The 17,674-nt window shown below is 38.0% G+C and overlaps 1 protein-coding gene across 3 annotated transcripts in view; it reads left to right on the plus strand.

Moving 5' to 3' along the window:
* TOP2B (DNA topoisomerase II beta) overlaps positions 1 to 17,674 on the plus strand; it is a 112,511-nt gene that overhangs the window by 53,147 nt on the left and 41,690 nt on the right. For all 3 annotated transcript variants that reach the window (XM_006134319.3, XM_075922030.2, XM_025190305.3), the window contains exons 5-11: positions 1,730 to 1,875; positions 3,748 to 3,845; positions 5,052 to 5,264; positions 5,346 to 5,519; positions 14,580 to 14,681; positions 14,774 to 14,911; positions 16,820 to 16,958. In XM_006134319.3, coding sequence (XP_006134381.3) covers positions 1,730 to 1,875; positions 3,748 to 3,845; positions 5,052 to 5,264; positions 5,346 to 5,519; positions 14,580 to 14,681; positions 14,774 to 14,911; positions 16,820 to 16,958 — 1,010 coding nt within the window. The remainder of the gene's footprint in view (positions 1 to 1,729; positions 1,876 to 3,747; positions 3,846 to 5,051; positions 5,265 to 5,345; positions 5,520 to 14,579; positions 14,682 to 14,773; positions 14,912 to 16,819; positions 16,959 to 17,674) is intronic.

A 17,674-nucleotide genomic window follows, 5' to 3' on the forward strand; every position in this document is an offset into this window, starting at 1 on the left:
TAAACCTTCTTCTGTAATTTTTGTAATAGTTAGTGTTGAAGTCTTAGGCATATGCACATAGAACCTCCTGCTTGCTAGTACACAGGAATCAGATCATGGTCCTAAAAGGGTGATTTTTTTTTATTAAGAAAACAAAGAAAATATACTTGGTAAAACATTACTTGGTTGCCAGGTGTTATAGAGCAACTGTAAAGAAAGATTAAAAGCACAAAGAATTGCTTCTCTGGGATTCAGTTTAAAAGTTACAGTGTAAAGGAGGGGAGTTAAAAGGGCTCAGCCCAGAGAAGTCTAACAAACCCCCAAATAAAGAATATAACCTGATTGTGTCTGTCTGAACATCCCATGTTCTACTCACATATCTGTTGTTCCAAGGTTTAGTTCTTCCCTAGCATGTTACTGGATATTCCATGCCTGGCTTCCTGCCTTAATTCATGTCTCCCAGCTCTGCTCTGGTCACACACAGACTAGAACAAGATAATCACTGCTTGCAATTCAAAAACCCACACTGTTTTCATTGATTCTCCTGGCTTCCTGCCAACACTTCCTAGCTTTCCTGGAAACTCTGTAGGACCCACTGTCTAAGTTTTTAATCTTTACAGGCAATTTAGTTAACTGAATGGCTAAAATATCTAGAAAAGGGTAGTACCCCTCCCATTCCTCTCAAAGCTCATCAGTGTCGATTACAAAAGTAGCTTGAATGCTGAACCGTGAGCTCGGTGACATAGACTTCTACCTCTTAAGATACCAGACTAATTATTTGAGATGGAAATAGCATATGGCTATTTATGCGAACCATTTACTTTAGGGAAGAACGCATAACTCACTAAACCAGTGGGATGCATATGTATAAGTAGCACCATTTTATAAATAGTATAGCTAAGTATAAGAATATGGCAAGCTCTTTCTGAGAGCCATTGTATCTGTGTGGATGGGATCTGGATTTGCCATATTACAGATCTGGATCCTGTTCCCATTTTATCTCATCTCTCAATAGGCAGTAGCAGGCATTAACTTAATAATAAGTGTTATGAGAGGTACAGAAATAATGACTCTTGTCAGAAGAACAAGTGAATCAGAAACTCTGTCTTCTGGTTTCCGATGCGTTGCACAATCTTATTGGACAAAGAGATTTTTTTGACAGGGAGTGAGAGAAGGATGAAGATAATTATCATTTTTGGCTATTTGAAATGCTGAAAGTAAGAAACCAAGCCAATGGGTGTTATGAAGAATGTTGAGAGATTTGGGAACTCTGCCAAAAAGAAACTACGAGGCAAATTGTAGATGGGAAATGGTGATTTTTCAGCAGGTTATAACTGGATCAAATCTCAGTGGATTTTCATGAGGTCAACAAAAGCCAGCTCCCTGACCTCAAGACTATTACTTGGTCATATTTTAAAGACTTTCTTTGAACTATGGAGACATTATAGTTCATTTTCTCTCTCTCTCTCTCTCTCTCTCTCTCTCTCCTCTCAAAAGTCACAAGAATTATTTTTATAAAATTGGTAGACTAACTTAGTAATAGATCTTCAAATACTAACACATCAAGAAACATGTTTGAAAAATAAAATTGATAAAGATGCCAGTAAACACAATAAAATGGTTTAAATTGCTGAAATATAGTCCTTGATAGTATATTCTTGATTTATATAAATGAATTCTATGTAAAAACTTCTCTAGGAGTGATTTGGTACTAATAAAAATGTAAATGGATGTCACTGTTTTTCTGCAGTGAATCAAATATTATTAGTATTTGGAATAATGGGAAAGGAATTCCAGTTGTGGAACACAAAGTAGAAAAAGTGTATGTTCCTGCTTTAATCTTTGGACAGCTGTTAACATCTAGCAACTATGATGATGATGAGAAAAAAGTTACAGGTAAGATTCTTCTGAATATGCTTTGTTTTTGACTGGCTAAACAGCTAATTATTTTCTGAGTTTTCTTTTCTTGCACTATGGTGAGAAATGACCATTTGTGTACTTTCTAGATGTTGTTTGCCTATTTTTCTGTATAGCTATAGAAATATCTTAACACGAACTTTGTATATTTCTGTAGGGTTTTTTTGCTTTGTGTTTTATACAAACACTCTTTTGAGAGAACTGGTTATTGCAAGTAACTATCACTACCCAGTTACATGTAGTTGTCTTCCATCATTGTCCTGATATAGAAAATCCTAACTCTTTATATTTTCTTTTATATAAACTCAGGATACAAAATATATTTTATAAAATACAGTTGTATATTTAATACATCATATAACATTAATCTAAAATAGAAGTTTATATGCAAATACTAAAAATGTTAAACTGACAAAATAGAAGGAAAACTTTAGTGGGAGAGGTGTTGCAGACAGTTAGGCCCCGACTCAGCACTTAAACACATGGCAATCCTGATTTAGGCAATAAATGAAAGTAAGTTTTGTTTCATTCTAGTACATATATTTGCACCACTATGATAATTTGGCATGTTTGCAAGTTTCTTGTCAAGTGACATCCAAAAATGGAATATTATGCACATTACTGCTAGGGATTCAGGTGCATTGTCAAAGATTTTTTGGGGGGATTTTGGATATGGCTCTCCCCTGCCTCCCATAACTCCATGCTTGATTTAAGCCAGGGATACTGTTCACCACATTTTTTAATATTAAATTAAGATGTGATATATAATTAGATCTTAAATAGTCACATTTATAATAATGGCTTTTGTGTGCCCTCTATTCCATGCAAGGAATAGGAGGAAAAAAAGCAAAACGTGTCCAAATTTGGGTGAAAGAGAGAAGCATTATTTATACAATTCATATCTTTCCTTATTCCAGTAACCCAGGAAGTGTCTGTATGCAGACAATATGCAGATATGAATCCGTGTATTTGGGTGTGTGTGCAAGGATAGGAAAGGGATGGAGTAGGGAAGCAGTCATGCTGTGGCATATGTCACTGTGTACATATGATCCGAGTCTATTAAATTAAATTCACTGGATCCAATCCTTAGTGCATTTTAAGTGGGAATATGAGCATTAGATAATGCTAACTATACTCTGTACCTTCTGTTCCCATTGAAATAGGAGATTTATGGTGCAGATATGTTAAGAGGAGTTACTGACAGAAGGATTTCTGAGAGTGTTTTGAGTAGAGGGGAGCGTAAAGTGTAAGGAGGAGATATTTCTCTGAGGAAAGAAAACAAGATTCATGGAATTTTGCTAGGAGCTAGTGCATCTGTGGGAATTCCAGGACTGCTTCCCATTATGTCTTCTACAAATCATTCCCCCCTATCCCGTGGATACATAGCATTTAGTTTAGCTATTCACCAGGATTAGTCCTTGATGAGTCACTGCCACTATATTTATTTGTGCATTCACGGGTACGGGCTATCACAGCTCCCATTGGTTGGGAAGGCAATCAGCAACCAATGGGAGCTGCGATATATTTACCTGCACCTCTGCAGGTACAGGGTGGCTGTGTGGGGGCCCACTAGGGGCTAACCCTGTTGGACCGGATCGGGCCCGCGTGCTGGTATTTGCCCACTCCTGATTTAGTCCCAGGTAAATATCTAATCAGACGGTAAAATGAAAACAAAATGTATGTAACTTCCTTGTGAACTTCCAGAGCAAAAATTAGTAATATCCTTCACTGTTGTCTATTAGCATGGTCCTTTGCACCTAGTAAAAGTCCATGATGTGGGAACATTACTTTATAAATACGATATGGGTAATTTCTGCTTTAGAAATTTAACACATTTAATTGTTGTTCCAGGTGGTCGTAATGGTTATGGTGCAAAACTTTGTAATATATTCAGTACAAAATTTACAGTTGAAACTGCTTGCAAAGAATACAAACACAGTTTCAAACAGGTATGCAGGTGTTCCTTGACCTTTTTCTTCTGTTTTTCTAGTTAGAAACTTAATTTTATGCATCTTATAAAATGTGTACAAATTAATTATTGAAAATTCAGCAGTAACAGTTATAGGGGCATTGAGGTTAATTGAGTAAAATTACTGTTAGTATTGATTAGAGTAGAAGAATTTTTCTCAAATAGGAAATTTATATATTTGTTCTTGATAATATACTTATATTCTTGATAATCATGCTAATATGTTCAAAGTGGACGGGGACTGTTGTAATCTGAGAATACTAGTATGTTTTAAAATATTGTTCTTCTTGTATAAATATCTAAAGAAAACAAAGCCTTGTATAATCATATATTAAATAATTTTTCTATGTATGTTTCTTATTAATGTCCTTAACCCTAATGGACCAGCAACCACTTTGCAAAATATGCCAACCTGTATATTCCGTTGTCGACATTCTCAACATACAGACCAAGGATTGAATGGGCATGTAAATTGATCTACCTTCTCACTCTTAGAGGTGGTCACTTTGATATAGGTTTGAGGCACTTTGGTTAGGTACTCTGTTGGAATCTAACACAGCTGTTGCTTTTACTGTATATCTTTGGTGAATAAACAGAGCTTCAGTTTCCATCTATTCAGTATAACACTATAATGAGCAGGTAAATGAGATGTAAAAAGCTGTTGTCTACCAGGCTTTTAATTTGTGTATCTTTCCCGCAGAAATGCTAAAAATCACATTAATGATGTCATGGATGTAAATTTCTGTAAAGTGTGCTTTTTAAAATTTGCCCAGTATAGCATTGGGTATGGTTAAGAAAAATTTTATAACAAAAACATTTTGCAGAAGTGAACTGTTTTTTGTGTTCACTCTCCCCCAGCAGAAAACATGGACAATCAGACCGCTGGTTTTTTTTTTTTTTCTTGTACACTTAGATGTCATGGTCTTGCTACATAATTTCACTTCCACAAAGCCCTTGAACCTATCACCATATCAATACTCTTGCAGAACATGGGAAAGCAGCTGATTCTGTGTTTACCATGTTAGCAAAAAACATTTTAACGTGAAGCATGCAAATTTTCCATGCTGCAGTTCAGTGTTGAGTTGGAATAGCTGGAAACTAGAAAAAAGAAGGGGTTTAGATATGTTGTTTTTATTTTTGTAAACTAGAGACAAATGCAGTTAGCATCTAAAATTTGTTTCCATAGACTTGGCTGAACAATATGATGAAGACTTCTGATCCCAAGATAAAGCATTTTGAAGGAGATGACTTCACATGCATCACATTCCAACCAGATCTTTCCAAATTTAAAATGGAAAAACTTGATAAGGATATTATGGCCCTCATGACCAGAAGAGCTTATGATTTGGCAGGGTCATGCAAGGGAGTCAAAGTTATGTTTAATGGGAAGAAACTGCCTGTAAGAATCATATTTAAAATGTTTTATCAATTGCTTAAGTAGGTAGGACGACCGTAATTGCTTATCTTTTTGAACCTCTAGGTAAATGGATTCCGGAGTTATGTAGATCTTTACGTAAAGGACAAGTTGGATGAAACTGGAGTTGCACTCAAAGTTATTCATGAACTGGCAAATGAACGATGGGATGTGTGTCTCACTTTAAGTGAAAAAGGGTTCCAGCAAATCAGCTTTGTAAATAGCATAGCTACAACAAAGGTGAGTAATTTTATGTATATTTTAAATGAGTGAAATGTAAGGGATAACAAATTTATACTAAAGTTATGCCTACTTAGCTATTTCATAAATACAGATATTTTGTAGAAAAAAATTAAAATAGATGAATTAAAATAGGTGAATTAATCCTATTGCATGAAGTACAATAGTTGGGGCAATAGCGTGCAATCCAAAATCTCTTCATGACAGAACTGTATTTCTAGATACATTTTTATTGATTTTTAGAATAATAGTAGTAATTTGCAGTGCTGCAAATAACTTATGTATATTATATACCTGATGATATTGGATAAGGATGTAAAATAAACCACAACTACTGTTGAGTACTCATAGCATTTTTATACTTAAAAAAAAAAACTTTAAAAAACATACTGCAATAAAATATTACTGATACTCGTTTGGACATTAGATTACTTACAGAAGTAACATATACAATAGGGTGGGGGGTGGGAAATGGGCTTGAGTCGCTCTCCCCTTTCTCTTTCTACACCTTAACCGTTTCTCACTTTTACTTAATGACATATGAAGCACGCCTGAAATTCTAGGTTTATTTTTTCCCCATTTTGCAGGGGAGGACGGTTACATTAGATATCCAAGCATTCTCTGTATTCGAAGTCTCAATGTTGACTAAAGAAGTCACAAATTGATAAGACCCAAATTCACAGCTCTGGCCAATCTGCTCACCTTACAACAGTATGAAATTCACTTTTAGGCCACATTTGTATTTCCCCTGATCCTAGGGTCATCTTGCACTAGGCCAGTTATCTGGCACAAATTAGAGCAACCTTAACATAGTCCAGCTACATGTGGCTTCCTGGGATCACCAAGGTGCATAAACATTGTGGCCATATCCACTACACAAGTAGCTACAGGTGAGTGATGTAAGAGTTGCTACAGCAGTTCTTATTCAATCTGAGGATCACCTAAGGAAGGGAAAATTCTCTTGTGACCATTTAAATCATTTTTTAGGGAAGATTAACTAAGAGTTTCCTGAAAGGCGAACTGTGGAGAGGGAAATGGAGTTTAAATCAAACAGTTTAAAACTCTTTGAGGTCTGCGTTAGGCAATTATGTAAAAAAAAAAAAAAATTAATAATAATTCCAGCTGTGCACTGCTGCCACACTGGTTCAGCCATATCAGTGGTAGTACTTAGTGAGATCTCTATTGTAGTCAAGGCTCCAGTGAAATTAGTGGTAGTGCTAGTGAGAGTGTAACCATAGATGTGTCTCCTTTGGCTTTTCTCATTTTTATTTACAGTTCATGCCAGTGATATCTTCAGTACAGCTGAACTAGTGACAGGAATTTTGGGACTCTTTTGCAAAAAATCCATAGTACAGATATGGTTAGTTCAAAAAAATTATTAATGCCTAATTGACACTTGTCAAAATGGGGGAAAACCAGCCTTGACATTCCTGGTATTTGTGGAATAATAATCAAAACAAAAACCAACCCGAGTAAAATCTCTTATTTTAGTTCAGGCCATTTTATACATCATGAAGAGGCACAAAAAGAGTGCAAATCCCATTTTTAAAAGTCTGTCATAGGTTACCTTTTTAAATATTAAGTTTATGGAAAAAGTAAAAAATGAACTGCAGCTGATTTCATAGAGAATATAAGTAAATGTCTCTGATAGAAAGTTATTAAATATATTATTTATCTGGGGGGAAGAACAATTGTTGAATCTTGAGTAAATATAACACTTTACTGCAAGAGACTTGTGAATCACTCCTCTGGTCCAGTTTTCATCTATCATGCACTTACACATGTATACTATCAGACATTCTTTATGAAAATTCATAGAAAAAATACTGTGTATTCTTCAAAGGTAAGTGTTGTAATTTCTAGTTTCTCCCACACTTGGATCCATGCCTTATGTATGTGACTGGATGTGGCGTGTTCGGAGCCGGTGATCCACCTCACCAGCAATTGATGTGCAACTACCCACTGATGAGACATAATGGCTAGTAACTAACTGCGTCAACTGCCTGTTGCCTTTAATCTGCTAACAGGTGAGGAGCTCATTTCAGCTGTTTTTTGGTTGTATATCACTCTGTTTGCCAAAATCCTTTCATTTTGTGTATAGATACATTTCAGCCAGTAGTAATTATTTTCCCTGCTGCCTTTAAAAAACAAAACCCTGCCAGTTACAAAATAAGTTTTCAGGTAGCATGTTGAGGCACCACTCCCTGTTTTTTTTAAAAATTGTTGTCTTGTTTATAATGGTCAGGTCCCCTGTGTATTCACAGTTCTGCAGATTCACCACCTGCTTTAGAATTCTACTTGAAAATCTTAGATTTCATTTAAAAGAATGTTTCTAGCTAATATGGTTTTGTAGCTAAACTTACAAATATGAAACACATATAAACTTATTAAATGTTGTGTTCCTGGTTTCTCAAACAGCTTTAGTAATAGCTGTCATAAAGTTATGAACTGTTGTTAGTTCTGAATTCTAATGCTTTTTAAAAATGTCAGCATTAATGTTTTACTACTTACCATTTTAGCAGAAACATTCTAATGACGATTCTGTGAATTTAAGAGAGATTGCAGAAGCTCTGCTGTATCTGTTGAGATTTGTTGGTGTTGGTAGTGAGAAATACAATGCCCTCTCAGAATTTAAAATAAGGTGGTAACTGCTTCCATAAGAAAGGATTATTCTGTCTTCCACTGCTTCTTAGATAATTAACGTCTCAGATATTATCCAATCAGTTCACTAGATCTTACATATGAAAGCTTAGAAATGTGGTGACAGTTTAAAATAAATTAAATGTATATCAATAGAACAATAAACATCACAAAGAATACAGTAACAATTGTATTTACATAACTAATTCATAGAAAATCTCCACTTTGCAGTTAATTTATATAAGCTATAAAAAAAAGTCAGTTTGCCACACAAACTATTGGCTTTTCCTTAGAATTTAGGTCTACTTTGTCTAGGTACTATGGCCATTAATGGTACTTTTAGGCTATATCAACATGTTGTGTGGTGGTGTAGCTATCACATTACAGATATGCTGCTGTAACATTATAGTGTAGATATTTCCTACAGAAATGGAAGTTTTCCATAGCTCTAGATAATTCACCTCTGAGTGACGATTGCAAGGTTGATGGAAGATTCTTCCATTAAGCTTGCCATGTCTACACCAGGGGTTAGATCAGCATAGCTTCAGTGCTCAAGGCCATAGCTGTGTTAACCTAACTTTTAAATGTAAACCAAGCTTCAGTATGACACTCGTAGGAACCAATCAGTAAACATCTTATTAGAGACATCTCTGCAGCCTTGAGTCTCCAAGAGTGGGGTTCAGTTATAACACTTACCTTTTGGGAAAAGAAAATTATGTGCCTGTAATTATCTTTCTCAGAAGGTTAGTTATAATGGTTACCCCTACACATCCCATCAGAGTTACAAGACAGAGCTAGCTTTTCAGTCTTGTGAACTTGCATTAAAGTGTACTTACTGACAGTTGGGGCAGTTACTTACCCAATAACTTATGCCTGTATGCCACCTACTGGTGAGATGGTTTTAAAGTCTCCTAACATCAAGCTCTCAACATCCCTCACCCAATTATGCACACTAGGAATGGACCCAAGAGTTGGGAACTATTATAGCTATTATCTTCTGAGTCGAAGAATTACAGGTAAGTAGTTATAATTTTTGACATAGAAACAACTAAATTTTTTACAAAACCTTAAAAGCGGAAAAAATAGATTATTTGTAACGGGGGTATAAGTATTTGAAATAGGACTTAGAAATATTGATAATCTAAACTATAGTGATGTGATGAATAAAATTACAATAAAACTAGTTGAAAACACTTTTATAAAAAATGGTTCTGCCAATGTTTTATGGACACTTTCTACATAGAGCTCAGTAGACTTTTGTCATAAATTGTTCTTTTTTCAGGCTGAAAAATTAATTATGATTTTTTTCCTTAAGATGTCAGGGTACAAATTTAAATTTCAGTAAATTGAACTACCCTGAACTGTCAGAGAGGAAGTATTTTCTTACTGTGAATAAAAACTGGAATCTGGTGCTCTATAAAGAGATAAATAACGGATAGATTTTTTTAAAATCACTGTTTTTAATTTTTGAAAAGTATGGTTGTTCTAGTTCCAGTATGGTGGGTCATGTTAAATTGAGAGGCTCTGCATCTGCATGGATGCAGGGATCTGCCTGATTTGGCCAGATGGCAGGATTTGAGCCTTACAGTATGCATACACTTCCAAGTTGGGGGTGTGATTCCCATCTTGAGGAGACTTAATCTCAAAGAGAGAAAAGAGATAATATAATATAATAGAGAAGGGAGAAGAGAGAGAATATATTTGAGATAGCACAAGCAGTAGGAGGGGGTAAACACTCAGTTTTCATACTGTTCAGAGACTCTTCTGGGTTCTTGGGATGGCTAGCCTCTCTCTCTGCCCAGACTGGTGGAGTTGCATTCTGTTTTTAGTATGCTAGCTCTGACAGGTATCATGAGTGTGTCTTCTCAAGTTGGGAATCATACTCCCAGCTTCAGGTGTAGGCATATTCTTAGTGAAAACTTCTCTGACTTTCTTCTTTTTTTTACAGAAGCTTGTCAAATAGAGTTCTTTTTCAGATTTCTGTATTCTAACTTCTCCTGAGATTCTAAATTGTAATAAACAATGGATGGGGAAATAGATGGCTTAGAGCATTGGTAATGTTTATAGATTCCTTGACAATTTCTAGGTTGCCAGCCCAATTAGATAATAGCCAAAAGTATTGTTTCATGGCTGTTTCGTGACCTCACCTGAATTCATATCAGAAAGCTCATACTGAGTAATTGGAACTAATTGAAACTGTTACCTGAAGTTTCAGTAGAAATCAAGGACGGAGTGGGAATAGATACCGATCTTCTGTCTTTCGCCAAATCTTGAACTAAATCCAGTCATTTCTTTCTCTGATATCAATGTCCGTCCCTTCTGGTGAAACCATTGGTCTCTGCTTAATAATTTTTTTCCATTGTTACTGTAACAACTACCCTTCTCTTCTTTTCCTTCCCTTCTCTCTCCAATTTCTTTCCCTTACAGTACATTCAAAACACAGCTGCTGTTTCTTGTCACTCTGGCCACATTAACTCTTCTTCAATCCCATCACTGACTTCTTGTGTGTACAGTATTATAGTCAAACTACCTGTGCTCTTTGAACAAAGCAAGCATGCTTTCATTGGTCTCGTCAGTGATGTGTATACAGCTTAACTGTTTTATTTATTTTAATGTCTGTTAGACTGCATACTTTTTGAGGTAGGGACCTAGATTTTATATTTTATAAAATACAGAATATCTGTTATACATATTTACAATAGATATGGTTCATGCTGGCGAAGAGTAAGTTAGCATGAAGTTACAGGCACATTAGTCAGGTAGAGAAGGAAAGCATTAATTGCTTCTAACTTTGCATATTTTTGTTATAACTGAGGATTTTAATCTACAATATTGTCATTGTGGCAGATACCACAATCACTATATTCAAACATATTTTTCCTATGTGAAATTATGATTAAGTAGTTCTAAACCAAAATATTTATTTTTAAAAATTCTTGTATTAATATTTTAGATTCAGCTTTCATTCTTACCTCTCCGCCTTTATTTTAAAGACATTGCTAAAAGTTTATTTGTTTCAGTGCTTTTGTTAATGATTTTTTTCTAAGCAGACAAGGTTATTCTCTATCTAGATGGGGTTTTGTTTAACACAGCCTTGACCAAGCATACAATTTTGGAGCACCAGTAGAAATTGTTTCAAGACTTCTGTCAGTTTTCTTAAACTTTGTTTTGCAGAGAGTAAATAGCATGAATGGTTTGCTTTCATTCCTCATTTCTGAAGATTCAGTTTTGCCTCACTCTGATTTTAAAAAATTGGGGAATGCTAAGAAGAAAATCTGTACATTCCTTGAGGGGTGTTATTGTGAGGTAGTCTCTCTCCTTCTTGAAGTAATCATTGTGGTTGTTAGTAGTGTTTGATGTAATGAGATATTGAGCCACAATGGCAACTGGTGTGAGCAAGTCAGCATGCTCCAGATACCTTAAAACAGATTGAGAAGTTGAAGTATGACTGCTCTCCCCTTTTCTCCTAGATTTATGAGTTCTTTTGACCCAAAGTGTTTGTGTCTGCTAGAGTTTAGCTCGATAATTGCAAGCCTAAAAATGTAGAAAAGGCCAATTTTAATTATCTTTAGACTAGGGATGTTAGCAGATAAGTGACTGCTTATAGGTTACCAATGCTGTGTCCCATCCTCCCTCCCCCTCGATTGGTGTGTCTGAAGTAGGGCTGTTAAAAATTGGTTATTTTAATAACTGTGTAACTGCTAAAAAAATGTAAAAGAATGCAAGGGAGTCACCTGCCATCCTGCGCTGCTGCCTCTGATACAGGGGCAACAGCGTGGAGTGACAGGCAGCTCCCTGGGAGTAGGGCCTGCAGCCTGGAGCTTATTGGCTGCCTGCCCTGCTCCTGGGATAGCCAAGTAACTGTGTAGCCATTAAAAATTTTAGTGATTTTTTTTTTTTTTTAAACATCCTTACTTCAGACTCAACAGTCAAGGCCAACTTGTCATCCTTTTCTCCAGTCTGATATTTAGTCTTTTAAATGCACAGGAGGGTGCTTTCTGCCCTTTTGGTTACTTTTTGTCTCTCTCCACTTGGTTTGAAGAGAAATATCATCTGAACCTGATTTATGCGATACCTTCAGGATAAACGTAGTGATTAGTTTTGGTGTTTTGCACCAAAGATTTTTGCCTCAGATGAGGCAAACCTGAGAGCCAGCCAGATGATGCAGTTCCCTTTTCCAAACTGTGCAAACCAAATGTTGATGTCAGCTTTGTCCTACTGGTCAGAATGATATAAATATCAGTAGCTAGCAGGATGATTCTTTTTAATGGTTTTGGTTGTTAACATGTCAACTTTTTTACTCTAAGTCAATAGTTTTCAAACTGTTGGTCGCGACCCATTACTGAGGTCATGGAATGTCAGTCACTGGGTCTTGTTGATGCAGGAGGATCAGATGATCAGTGGGGAATGCTAGGGCAGGCTACTTTCCTGTCCTGGCACTGCAGACTGTGCTGCACCTCAAACGTGGCTGGCAGCAGGCCTGTCTCCTAGGTGTGTGTGTGTGGGGGGGGGGAGGGGCTGTGAGTGCACTGAGGGCAGCATGGTCTGGGGTGCCAAGAGAGGATGGAAACCTGTCTTAGCACCCCTGCTGCACTGCTGACTGGGAATCAATCAAGGTAAGCCCCTCCTGCCCCAGCCCTGACCTCTACCCCTCCAAGCTAGAGCCCCCTCCTACACTCCAAAGCTCTCCTCCTCAGCCCAGAGCCCACACTCTACCCAAATTATTTTGGGTCGTGGGCATCAATAATTTTTTTCAACTGGTCATGAGGGAACAAAAATTGAAAATCGCTGCTCTAAAGTGTCCAAAAATTGCAAGTTACAAAATTAGGATTATTGTAACATCATTTCTTTAAATGCTGGAATGTTACTTACAAAAGTTAGAATTTTGTTTAGTCAGTTTCCCCAACAAATTCAGACATAAATATAAGAAGGGAAAAGGAAAAACAATAGGTTTGTTTGGTTGAGTATTGTCAGCTTACTGCAGTGTTGGTTGAGTATTGTCAGCTTCAGGCTGAAATAATTGATTTTTTTATGTGACCCATCTTCTTAGAGGCTGATCATATTCACTGAGAAAATAACATTTATAGGTTAAAAATCATTTCTGATGTTATAGAGTCTGATCACAAAGGCTGTCATAATTAGCTGTTTGCAAATAGGATCTGAGTATTCTGCCTATTTGAACTTCTCAGAAGTTAAGGGATAAAGAGGGTGTCCTGTAGTCAATTTCTATTGTACCAAGGTAGAAATCTTAATTGGGGTGTTAAATACGCTATCAGTCCATTAATGTGAAATAATAATTCTGGCTCATCTGAAGACAGAATAGCTAATTGAAGAATTACTAGTTATTACTGGTCTTTTCCTCCTCCTAAGTTGGGTGGGCAAAAGGGCTTCCGTGGGCCAGATCTGGCCGGCAGAGGCCTTGCCGTTCCCCCTCCCCTAGGCCAATCAGGGCCTGGGGGCGGGGGAGCATGTAAAGTTTCCTCCACTCCGTCCGCATCTTGCGAGCAGCGCCTGGTGCTTAAAAGTGCCACGTGCTCCTGGCAGGGCTGGAGGAGGCTTTGTGTGCTTCCCCACCCCCAGGACCTGATTGGCCTTGGGGTGCGGGAGTGTGTGAGATCTCCTCCCAGCCATGGGCATGGGCACCTAAGGGGAATTTGGGGGGTGGGGGCAAAGGTGCTTCCCCACCCCCAGACAAATCATGATCTGGGGGTGGAGAACCCGGAAGTATCCTGGCCCCGCCCCTTCTGGTGCAGCCCGGAACCACTTCAGAAATTTTTGAAGTGTCCCCCAGCAAGAAATTGTTGCCCACTCCTGTCCTAAGTACTAATATGAGGCACAGAGTAGTAAGGGAAAATGCTTTGCTTCAAATTAGCAGCACACAAATAGCTGTCAGTGTTATTTCAGGAGTGTTTTATAAGTTCTTCTAAGAAAAACATGGATTTTATAGATGAAGGAAGATATAATGATGGATGGTGTAAATCTGGGGAAGCATGTGCAGGCCAGATTTTATGCACTAATAAGGCATGGGTCCATAAAGTTTCAGTAGAAGTTAAGAGCTTAACTTCCTGGTGGATATGGACCTAAATCCCTGCAGTGAGGAGAATGTGACTTGATGAAAAAGATTCCACGTTCAGATGCGTATGTTGCTATATTCTAAAACCATTTGTGTCTGTTAGACAAAGGCCCCTGCTGGGAGTTATGTGGAGTTGCATATACCATTACTGAGCTTCAGGATCATCTGTCTTCCGAACTATCAGACAAACAGGGATGTATGCATGCTACTGTTTTGTGAAGCCATGGATTATATTTGTGGTTACAGAGATTATTCAACCTCAATATGAATGCAGTGATTTTTGGTAATAAAATTGCAAGATGTTTGGAATTTCAGTGTTTTGTTTTGTTTTTGTTCTTTTCGTTAAGGGTGGTAGGCATGTTGATTATGTAGTGGATCAGATTGTTGGTAAATTGATTGAGGTGGTGAAGAAGAAGAACAAAGCTGGAGTTTCAGTGAAACCATTTCAGGCAAGTAGTTTCATATATACTAAAGATATATACTGAAAAGGATGGAGGCAACAGTTTTGATAAGTGAATTGATTTCTATGTTTTTTCAACAGGTGAAGAATCATATATGGGTTTTTGTGAATTGCCTGATTGAAAATCCAACTTTTGATTCTCAGACAAAGGAAAACATGACTCTTCAGCCTAAAAGTTTTGGGTCCAAGTGCCAGCTATCAGAGAAATTTTTCAAAGCAGTAAGTATTGTACATTTTATTTATATAGGAACATGGGAATTGCATCCTGGACCAGGTTTTCTTGGGCTCCCAAATGAAGTATGAGATAAAAATGGGAATCTGCATTTTTATGAATCCAGAGGCTTCCACAAACTGTACAAATGGCTTGATCAGATTGCTGCTGCCCTTCCATTCTGAGTAGTGGGGGCCAATGGGCTGCACTGTGCCACTTTCAATTTGTATGTGGAATTTTTTTTCATGGCCCGTTTATGGAAGATTGCATACAGTTTATGCTGATCATATTCTAATACAAAGGTAGAAGTGTACAAAATTTGGTAGTACAGTACCTTTGACTTGAGAATTATTCTCTGCTTTTACTTTTACATAAAAAACTTGTAATTCTTCTTTTAATCAAATAATATACAGCTATTAAAATGTATACTTTCCAATAGTATAATTTGAAAATGTAGTTTTATATTTCAATTTAGAGGTTTTAGGTAAAGTCTCTTTAAAAAAGTGGTTCTCAAACTTTTTGGCCTGTGGATCACCCTGCTCAATGTAAACCTTTCTGCGGATCTCCAGTTGCTAATAGAACTCACCGTTAATTACAAAATTATGCTTGAGTCATTTTACTAGTGCTAGGGAGGCTGGTTTAATTTAAATTATTAAACAGATTAAGTGTTTTAATTTTCTCATGTTTATTTAAAATGAAGTTTGATAAACTAAGTAAAATATTTGTGTCCAACACAAAAGGTTTCAATGTTTTCTTTATAGTAAGTGTGGGGAACCTTTTTTGTGTCAGGGGCCGCTGACCCACAGAAAAATCAGTTGGGGACCACACAAGGGAGAAATTTCCCCCCAAACCACTCAACCCTCACTGATGTAGCCCCCAACTGAGACACCTTACTCCTCTGGTGTTCCAACCCCACAGGATGAGGGGAAGAGACAGGGAGGATTGAGGTTCAGGGCTTCTCATAGGCCAGATTTACTTTTCTGTGGTTCCAAAGTCAGTGGATTTTATGAACCCCCTTAGGTGCTGGGGTAGGGACAAAAATGAGGGGTTCAATGTGTGAGACAGGGCTGTGAGTGAGTGGCATAGGGATGGTGTGCAGGATCTAGGAGGGAGGTAAAGTGCAGAAGGAGATGAGGATGCAAGGTCTCAGTGGGAGGTAGGGTTCAGAAGCAGGCTAGAAGTAGGCTGTCTGAGCAGGAGCAAGAGACAGTGCAAGGAGCAACTATGGATGCGAGAGCAGATTGTGGGGGTAGGGTGTCTTGCCAGGGACGGAGAGATGGAGGCAGAGAGTGACTGGGGCTAAAGCAGAGTGGCTGAGGGGATTCAGGGAGATAGGAGGGGGGAGGAGGTAGGCTGTCCCTGGGAATAGGTCTGGGATCAAGGCAGTGGTGGGGGTCAGGTAAATGGAGGGGCAGGGAAGCTGGGGGTCAGGGAAATGGGGGGGCAGGGAGGCTGGGCAAGCGAGGTGGGGGTGAATGGGTAAGTGACCCCAGGGTGTCCAATCCTGCAGGGAGCTGGGTCCCACAGGGATCCAGCCCAGATGCAGAGGTGGTTCGGCCCCTGCCCGCAGCTCAAGCTCCTGTAGGTGCAAAGCCCCAAATGGCCCCGAGCCTCCACCTGCCTCCTGTATGTGCAGGGTTCTCAGTCCCACCTCAGTAATAGACAACTCAAGACCAAAATAATGATAAATGGGGAAAAGAACATAGACAGGGGAGAAGCAACAACAACACGTGTGAGAGAGAAAAGAAAGGAATGCTTAGGATAGGTTAGGGTTTTTTTGGATGTTAATGTATAAATGATGTTAATTCCTTGATTGTTTTTAAAGTATTCTTAAAAAATGTTTGAGGGATTTGAAAATTATTGATGGATCTTAGATTGGATTCTTATTCTTTACTACATTATTTTATCATTTATAGGCCTCTAATTGTGGTATTGTAGAGAGTATTCTGAACTGGGTCAAATTCAAGGCACAGACTCAGTTGAATAAAAAATGTTCATCAGTGAAGCACAGTAAAATCAAGGGCATTCCAAAGCTAGATGATGCTAATGATGCTGGTAAGAGCTTTAATATGATTACTTAATGCCAATAAGTTTATTATGTATATTTCTAATGTTGTTAAGAATTGTCAAATTGCTGTTGGAAGCTCTAAATCTGTTGTACACAAGTTTGTAAAGAGAGTTTATCAATATGTTAGTGATCTATCAAAAAAGAGTTTTTCTGTTCATACTTTATCATCTTGAAATGATTCTTCTCTATGCAAATTTTTAATGATCAGTGAAAGACAGGTGATACCCATAATGTTGTAATTACAAATTGCAGCTGTTATTTTTGATACTAAGACTCACAGATGCTTTACAGTAAGGAGTTAATAGGGTCTTAGGCATGGGTGGCAAGTGAAAGCTCAGTTGGGGAGAACAAGTCCCAGCCCTGTCCCACCCCTTCCATCTGAGGCCTGCACCTGGAGCCAAGCCCTGCCCACCTCCAGCCTGATCCTTCTTGGCCACGTGGAGGGCCGGGGCTGCAGTGCTGTGGCTTTGGCCCCCATCTCTCCCTGGTGGCAGGGGGAAGCTGAGCTGCCATGCTGCAGCCCTAGCCTTCTTCGGTGGCAGGGGGGTATTGAAGAATTCTCCCTGGATTGAAGAATTATCTATCGTTTTGGTTTAGGGAGAATACTGATAACTTAGTACAAATATATTTCCTGCATTTGAATTTAATAATCTTTCTTTTTTGGTTTGCTTTCTTTCTTGTCTCTTCCCGCCCCCCCTCCTCA

Source organism: Pelodiscus sinensis, chromosome 2 (assembly GCF_052426305.1).
Source record: "Pelodiscus sinensis isolate ZL-2025 chromosome 2, ASM5242630v1, whole genome shotgun sequence".
NCBI classification, from domain to species: Eukaryota; Metazoa; Chordata; order Testudines; family Trionychidae; genus Pelodiscus; species Pelodiscus sinensis.